The 9,461-nt window shown below is 47.7% G+C and overlaps 1 protein-coding gene across 1 annotated transcript in view; it reads left to right on the top strand.

Moving 5' to 3' along the window:
* Positions 1–418: 418 nt before the first annotated feature.
* The window catches only part of LIN7C (lin-7 homolog C, crumbs cell polarity complex component), a 22,509-nt gene continuing 13,466 nt past the window's right edge, over positions 419–9,461 (top strand). The window contains 2 exon segments of the mRNA XM_072118557.1: positions 419–571; positions 1,349–1,467. Of these exon segments, the coding sequence (XP_071974658.1) occupies positions 535–571; positions 1,349–1,467 (156 nt within the window). The 5' untranslated portion in view covers positions 419–534.

Below are 9,461 nucleotides of genomic sequence, written 5' to 3'. Positions count from 1 at the left end.
TGTGACATCACTGTGTGTATTGTCCCTGTACTGTGACATCACTGTGTGTATTACCCCTGTACTGTGACATCACTGTGTGTATTATCCCTGTACTGTGACATCACTGTGTGTATTATCCCTGTACTGTGACATCACTGTGTGTATTATTCCTGTACTGTGACATCACTGTGTGTATTGTCCCTGTACTGTGACATCACTGTGTGTATTATCTCTGTACTGTGACATCACTGTGTGTATTGTCCCTGTACTGTGACATCACTGTGTGTATAATGGCTACATGTTCCCTTTAAGAAATATTAACTGTACATCAGTAACTCAGCAGAACCCCTTACTATGTAATGTTACTGTCACTAATATTATACACCAAAATGAAAGCACTAGATAACATCCCCCGGCATGTGCTCCTCCTCACCTGGTGCCTATAGAGCCACACGCAGGGACTACACATCCCATAATCCCCGCCATCACGTGATATTCTGTTTTTGACGTCACTTCCGTCGGTAGTTTCCGGCAGGTGAAGCCGCTGGTGACAAGATGGCAGTGTCCGGGGATCCTATCCGGCTGGAGAGAGGTGAGCAGCGGGCGCGACTGTCCACAGCACAGTGGCCGGTGCTCTGTGTCAGGCACAGACCTCATAGAGGTGTCATGTATGTGAGGCCGGAGCTGTCACATTGTGTCAGGGCAGAGCAGGTAATGTATAGAGAGGTGACTGACCCCGGGTCCTGACTGTCTCCACCTCCTGAGTGTGACCCTGGATGATGGAGCCTCAGACTGGAGCAGAGAGAGTGTAACGTGTCTACAGGGAGAGGAGACTGTCACCTGTCACTACAAATACATCACCTGGGGATTGGATTGTCCTGTCGCTGGGGGTCCGCGAATCCTTGTGCCCCACCTGCCGCTGGGGGTCTGTGAATCCTCACCCCCCCCCCCCCCTGCCGCTAGGGGTCCGTGAATCCTCACCCCCCCCCCCTGCCGCTGGGGGTCCGCAAATCCTGCCCCCCCTGTCGCTGGGGGTCCGCAAATCCTGGCCCCCCCTGTCGCTGGGGGTCCGCGAATCCTTGTGCCCACCCCTGCCGCTGGGGGTCTGTGAATCCTCATACCCCCCCCCCCCCCCCTGCCGCTAGGGGTCCGTGAATCCTCACTCCTCCCCCCCCCCCCTTGCCGCTGGGGGTCCGCAAATCCTGCCCCCCCTGTCGCTGGGGGTCTTCGAAACCTAAAACACCCCCCCCCCCCCTGTCGCTGGGGTTCCGCGAATCCTCGCCCCCCTTTGTCGCTGGGGGTCCGCAAGACCCTCCACCTCTTTGTCCACACCTTCCAGGCTCCTCATATAAATCTTTTACTTCCTTAGATATCTCAAGGGCCATTGAGCTGCTGGAGAAGCTGCAGAGAAGCGGCGAGGTCCCCCCACACAAGCTCCATGCCCTGCAGAGGGTCCTGCAAAGCGATTTCTGCACCGCTGTGAGAGAGGTGAGATGTGTTGAAGGGTTGTAAAAGATTAGAACATATAAACTTGTTTGCTGTAACAGCGCCACAACTGTCTTCAGGCTGTAGCTGGTATTGCAGTTTAGCCAAATGTTTACCTGCAGTACCAAATCTGACTTGTGGACAGAAATGGGGTAGCGGAAACTACACGGGCAATGAGTTAATGGCTCTGTGGGCCTTGGGGATAACCAGACAACACTGCTCAGTACTTCCTGCATGGTATCATTACTATACAGAGTAATTACACTAGTTCTAAAGCTCACATCTCCATAAGTCACTGTGTTTCTCTGGGAATAGCAGGGGGTCACATGGACATAATTTCTCAGCACGATCACAGATTTGTTAAAGGTCTCTTAGAAATTATGAAGATTTGATTCCTCTTCCCCCAACTTATGGGTTTGGTGTACTGCAGCTTAACTGCAATACCAGCTACAGCCTAAAGATAGAGGTGGCGCTGTTACAGGAAAACAATAGAAGCAAAGCTATTTTTGCAATCTTTTTATTGTAATTGATCAAGGATTTGGTCTCTACAGAGTTTGATCAGTCTCCACCTCCGTTCAGAGTGAAAAAATTCCAAGTAGATTTTTAAAGGGGTTGTACCAGCTTTATTAGTTATCCTCTATCCACAGGACAGGAGAAACCAGCTGATCCCAGTGGAGTCGACTTCTGGAACCCCCACTGGTCACGAGAATGGACCCACACAATCCGGGGAATGGGGATCTTGAACTCACTAATTGATGAAGTGGCAGGTTGAGCATCTGTCCTGCTACTCCATTCAATTGTATGGGAGTGTTGAAAATTACAGAGCACAGCGCTTGGTTATTTCCAGCACTCCCATTCACTGTCTGTGATTTGGGGATTACTGGTTGTAATCCGTCAGGCTCCTTTGTATACAGTCCTTCATCCTGGTGGTAGATGTCCTTTAGAGAACCTGCCACCATGTTTTCACATATACAGCTAGTGACAGGTTCCCATAAAACCTTAACTTACTGACCCCCTTCTTTTACCTAAAAATTGTTTCCCTCACATCCCCATAAATCCACTTTATCTTATAATCCTGAGCATCAGAGGGGGCGTGTCCCGCTCTGCTGCCGCCTCCCATCTACACCTCCCCGTGTCTTGTGCCTCTTCTCAGCATGTCATGTGATGTGGATGATGTCATCTAAGATCCTGTTACATTTGCAACATCTACCCCATGTATGTATCTGATTCCATGAAATCACAGCAGCCTTAACCCCATAGCACAATAAGACGTACCTGTATGTTTTGGTGCACATGGCGGAGTATGAGGGCTCACAGGCCCTCAAAAACGGTAAAAAATTATTATATTAAAAAAACTAAAAATTCATATCACCCCCCTTTCCCTAGAAGTCATATAAATAAACAGTAAAAATCATAAACACATTAGATATCGCCGTGTCCGAAAATGCCTGATTTATCAAAATATAATAACGTTTTTTTTCACTGCGTTTAACCCCGTAACGAAAAATAGCTTCCAAAGTCGCAAATGGCATTTTTTTTGCCATTTAGAAAAATATAAAAATTTCAATAAAAAGTGATCAAAAGGTCGTACAGTCCTAACAAGAAACGCATTGAAAACGTCATCAAAAGTCGCAAAAAATGATATCACTCACAGCTCCGTACACCGAAGTATGAAAAAGTTATTAGCGCAAGAAGACGGCAAAATGAAGATTTTTTTTTTTGGTTTAAATTTTTGTAAATGTATGAAGACATTATAAAACCTATACAAATTTGATATCCATGTGATCGTATTGACCCAATAAATGTAGTAGACCTGTCATTTGGGGTGCACAGTAAGGCTGCATTCACACACATGTATGGGGGACGTATATACGGCCGATATACGTCCCCCATACACTTCTATGGGCTCACGGCATGCTACGGGAGCGGTACGGTGCAGCTCCGTAGCCCGGGAAAAGATAGGACATGTCCTATCTTTTCCCGTATTACAGCGCCATAACTTCCTATGGAGAGGGGGGGGGGGGTGAGCGGCGCCACCTCCTCCTCTCCCCGCGCTGCCGTGTGCATGTAGCCTAAAAGACATAAAATCCAAGCCCACAAGAAATGGCGCAAATGTGTTTTTTTTCACTGCATTCAGAATTTTTTTTTCCCGCTTCCCAGTACACGGCATAGAATATTTAATACCATCACTACGAAGTGCTAATTGTTACACAGAAAATAAGCCGTCACACAGCTCTGTACATGGGAAAATAAAAAAGGTATAGATTTTTGTAGGTGGGGAGTGAAAAATAAAGACACAAAAACGAAAAAGGGCCTGGTCCTTAAGGGGTTAATGGACTTCTACTCCTCCCCCATCCTCCTTGAAGGCTGCTGTGATTGCATGTGATCAGATACATTTGCATCCTCTAGCTCATGTATGTAACAGGACCTTAGGTGACGTCATCCTCTTCATATCACTTTAAGTGCCCAATGATGTTACAGAGCTCTCAATGTTCCTACAGCCGAGTATCACAGCAAGGAGGTGGGACGATGCAAGTAACTTTCTCGGTGTGATTGGACTCACATCAGGTGTTAGTTCACAAAACTGATTTTTGTAACATTGCAGCCATGGAAAGGAATCATTTTGGGATAAGGGCAAAGCTTTTTAATCATAGTTTTCTTTAACGTCAGCCAGAGTCTTGCAGAGCTCATAGCAATCATATGGGAGATATTCGTCTACCAACATGAAGTCTCATTGAGGTGTATGGGAGCTAAGGTGTAATAGTGCAACATGACCACTACACAGAGCACAGCGCTGCCTGCCTCTTCCCCCATACACTGGGTGTCATTTACGAAGGCCCCGGTTCGCGTTTTCCCGACGTGTTACCCGAATATTTCCGTTTTGCGCCTATTTCCCCTGAATTGCCCCGGGATTTTGACGCACGTGATCGGATTGTGGCGCATCGGCGCTGGCATGCACGCGACGGAAATCGGGGGGCGTGGCCGAACGAAAACCTGACGGATTCGGGAAAAACCACCGCATTTTTAAAAAAAAATATTAAAAATGTCGCAAGACTTGCACTTACCTTCACTAGGCATAGGCCTGTGTATTTCAGTGCATTCCGGGGAACTTCAGCGCAGCAGCGCCACCTGGTGGAAGTCGGAGGAACTGCCTTAATGAATCCCGGCCGGACCCGAATCCACCGCAGAGAACGCACCGCTGGATCGCGAATGGACCGGGTAAGTAAATCTGCCCCACTGTGCTCATGTCGGCGCCCGGGGGTCAGACTCTTGCTGATCTCGTGACCCATCCTAAGGACATCAATTCTACATAATGGAGAACCCTATTAAAGGGGTGGTGGATTAGTGATGCTTAAGATCAGTTGTTTACAAGCTCACGCCCAATGCACATGAACGTAATGGGTGCTCGATCACGGCCCCTATAGAGGTGTATGGCACGGTGAACATAGTGTCTCACCGCGCCATGTCTTTTGTTTTGCCATATCCTCTTCGCTTTCAGTGGAGGGGTGAGGTTTGCTCAGTGCCCCTCCCTTCTCCACCCGGTCGTGTGATACACATGGACTCCTAACAAGCACACCGCTGTCTCCTTCGAGAACTTGTATGGGATTGAGCTTGAAGAATCTTTTACACAGTGTACAGCGCCCGGCTAGTTTTGGTACACAGCTGATAGGTGGGGGGCTCCAGGGGTTGGACCCCCGTCAGTCTAATACTGACGACCAGAGCCGGATTAAGGGTGGTGGGGGCCCCTGGGCGCAAAATCTGGTGGAGGCCCCCACTGAGTGCAGTGTACATACTCGTCCTCCTGCTCACTATCCACTATCCCCGCAGTAACACCGCTACATACAGCCGCCTCATCCCTAGTAACACAGCTACATGCAGCCGCCTCACCCCAGTAACACAGCTACATACAGCCGCCTCATCCCTAGTAACACAGCTACATGCAGCCGCCTCACCCCAGTAACACAGCTACATACAGCCGCCTCATCCCTAGTAACACAGCTACATGCAGCCACCTCACCCCAGTAACACATCTACACACAGCCGCCTCATCCCCTGTAACACATCTACACACAGCCGCCTCATCCCCTGTAACACAGCTAAATACAGCTGCCTCGCCCCCAGTAACACAGCTACATACAGCCGCCTCATCCCCAGTAACACAGCTACATACAGCCGCCTCATCCCCAGTAACACAGCTACATACAGCCGCCTCGCCCCCAGTAACACAGCTACATACAGCCGCTTCGCCCCCAGTAACACAGCTACATACAGCCGCCTCGCCCCCAGTAACACAGCTACATACAGCCGCCTCGCCCCCAGTAACACAGCTACATACAGCCGCCTCGCCCCCAGTAACACAGCTACATACAGCCGCCTCGCCCCCAGTAACACAGCTACATACAGCCGCTTCGCCCCCAGTAACACAGCTACATACAGCCGCTTCGCCCCCAGTAACACAGCTACATACAGCCGCTTCGCCCCCAGTAACACAGCTACATACAGCCGCCTCGCCCCCAGTAACACAGCTACATACAGCCGCTTCGCCCCCAGTAACACAGCTACATACAGCCGCCTCATCCCCAGTAACACAGCTACATACAGCCGCCTCATCCCCAGTAACACAGCTACATACAGCCGCCTCGCCCCCAGTAACACAGCTACATACAGCCGCCTCGCCCCCAGTAACACAGCTACATACAGCCGCCTCATCCCCAGTAACACAGCTACATACAGCCGCCTTATCCCTAGTAACACAGCTACATACAGCCACCTTATCCCTAGTAACACAGCTACATACAGCCACCTCGCCCCCAGTAACACAGCTACATACAGCCGCCTCGCCCCCAGTAACACAGCTACATACAGCCGCCTCATCCCCAGTAACACAGCTACATACAGCCACCTTATCCCTAGTAACACAGCTACATACAGCCACCTCGCCCCCAGTAACACAGCTACATACAGCCACCTCGCCCCCAGTAACACAGCTACATACAGCCGCCTCGCCCCCAGTAACACAGCTACATACAGCCGCCTCATCCCCAGTAACACAGCTACATACAGCCGCCTCGCCCCCAGTAACACAGCTACATACAGCCGCCTCGCCCCCAGTAACACAGCTACATACAGCCGCCTCGCCCCCAGTAACACAGCTACATACAGCCGCCTCGCCTCCAGTAACACAGCTACATACAGCCGCCTCGTCCCCTGTAACACAGCTACATACAGCCGCCTCGTCCCCTGTAACACAGCTACATACAGCCGCCTCGTCCCCTGTAACACAGCTACATACAGCCGCCTCGTCCCCTGTAACACAGCTACATACAGCCGCCTCGTCCCCTGTAACACAGCTACATACAGCCGCCTCATCCCCTGTAACACAGCTATACACAGCCGCCTCATCCCTAGTAACACAGCTACATACAGCTGCCTCATCCCCAGTAACACAGCTACATACAGTCGCCTCGCCCCCAGTAACACAGCTATACACAGCCGCCTCATCCCCAGTAACACAGCTACATACGGCCGCCTCATCCCCAGTAACACAGCTATACACAGCCGCCTCATCCCTAGTAACACAGCTACATACAGCCGCCTCATCCCCTGTAACACAGCTACATACAGCCGCCTCGTCCCCTGTAACACCGCTACATACAGCCGCCTCGTCCCCTGTAACACCGCTACATACAGCCGCCTCGTCCCCTGTAACACCGCTACATACAGCCGCCTCACCCCAGTAACACCGCTACATACAGCCGCCTCATCCCCTGTAACACAGCTACATACAGCCGCCTCATCCCCTGTAACACAGCTACATACAGCCGCCTCGTCCCCAGTAACACCGCTACATACAGCCACCTCGCCCCCAGTAACACAGCTACATACAACCGCCTTGGCCCCAGTAACGGAGCTACATACAGCCGCCTCATCCTCAGTAACACAGCTACATACAGCCGCCTCATCCCCAGTAACACAGCTACACACAGCCGCCTCGACCCCAGTAACACATCTACATACAGCCGCCTCACCCCCAGTAACACAGCTACATACAGCCGCCTCATCCCCAGTAACACAGCTTTATATAAACCTTCACCCCTACCAGATATGCAGTCCCATGTAACATACACCTCAGCCCGCACCAGACACCCAGTCCTGCAGTTTATACAATTAAACACATTTATACACTGATATATACACACATAAAGTTCTACACTGGTATGCTTGCACCCATATATATACAAGTATACACACACATTTATGTATCCATATACATTTATACACTAATACACAGAGTATACACAAACTCATAAAGTATATACACACATACGGTATATATACATCACACACATATACACTGACCATATATACACATACATGCAGTATAAAAACACCATATACACACAGAATATACACACATACAGCAAATACACACACATTCAGTATATACAGCATTTTCACACACATTCAGTACACAGAGCATATACACATACATACCACATACACAGCATATAAACATAATCATATATATTTAAATGTGCACATATATATGCTTATACAAATATATGCGTGTATAAATACAGTATATGCAACTATACACAGTATATACATATAAATACAGTATATACACATTATATACACAGATGCATGTATACATATACACAGTATATATACAGTAGATGCATGTATACACTTGTACACAGTATATACACATTATATATACAGTAGATGCATGTATACACATATACACCGTATATACACATTATATACACAGTAGATGCATATATACACTTGTACACAGTATATACACATTATATATACAGTAGATGCATGTATACACATATACACAGTATATACACATTATATATACAGTAGATGCATGTATACACATATACACAGTATATACACATATACACAGTAGATGCATAAATACACATGTACACAGTATATACACATTATATACACAGTAGATGCATATATACACATGTACACAGTATATACACATTATATATACAGTAGATGCACATTATATACACAGTAGATGCATGTATACACATATACACAGTATATACACATTATATACACAGTAGATGCATGTATACACATATACACAGTATATACACATTATATACACAGTAGATGCATGTATACACATATACACATTATATACACAGTAGATGCATGTATACACATATACACAGTATATACACATTATATACACAGTAGATGCATATATACACATATACACAGTATATACACATTATATACACAGTAGATGCATATATACACATATACACAGTATATACACATTATATACACAGTAGATGCATATATACACATATACACAGTATATACACATTATATGCACAGTAGATGCATATATACACATATACACAGTATATACACATTATATACACAGTAGATGCATATATACACATATACACAGTATATACACATTATATACACAGTAGATGCATATATACACATATACACAGTATATACACATTATATACACAGTAGATGCATATATACACATATACACAGTATATACACAGTAGATGCATATATACACATATACACAGTATATACACATTATATACACAGTAGATGCATATATACACATATACACAGTATATACACAGTTACACATATATTCACTGTATATACATATATACACAGAATATACATCATATATACACCGATAAATACATACTGTATGTTGTGGGGTTCTGTCGGTCGCTTGTTCCGACAGGAGGGGGGTTGTACGGGCAGGGGGGGGGTGTTTGGTCGGAGGACGGCTGCCTCTTCGCGGGGGGGGGGGGGGGGGTGTTAGATCGCGGAGGACAGCTGCTTCTTCGGGCGGGGGGGGGGATCGCGGAGGACAGCTGCTTCTTCGGGCGGGGGGGGGGGGAGATCGCGGAGGACAGCTGCTTCTTCGGGCGGGGGGGGGGGATCGCGGAGGACAGCTGCTTCTTCGGGCGGGGGGGGGGATCGCGGAG

The sequence above is a fragment of the Engystomops pustulosus genome, chromosome 7 (assembly GCF_040894005.1).
Source record: "Engystomops pustulosus chromosome 7, aEngPut4.maternal, whole genome shotgun sequence".
NCBI classification, from domain to species: domain Eukaryota; kingdom Metazoa; phylum Chordata; class Amphibia; order Anura; family Leptodactylidae; genus Engystomops; species Engystomops pustulosus.
The sequence above is the reverse complement of the archived record's forward strand: the minus strand, read 5'-3'. Positions and strand labels throughout refer to the sequence as shown.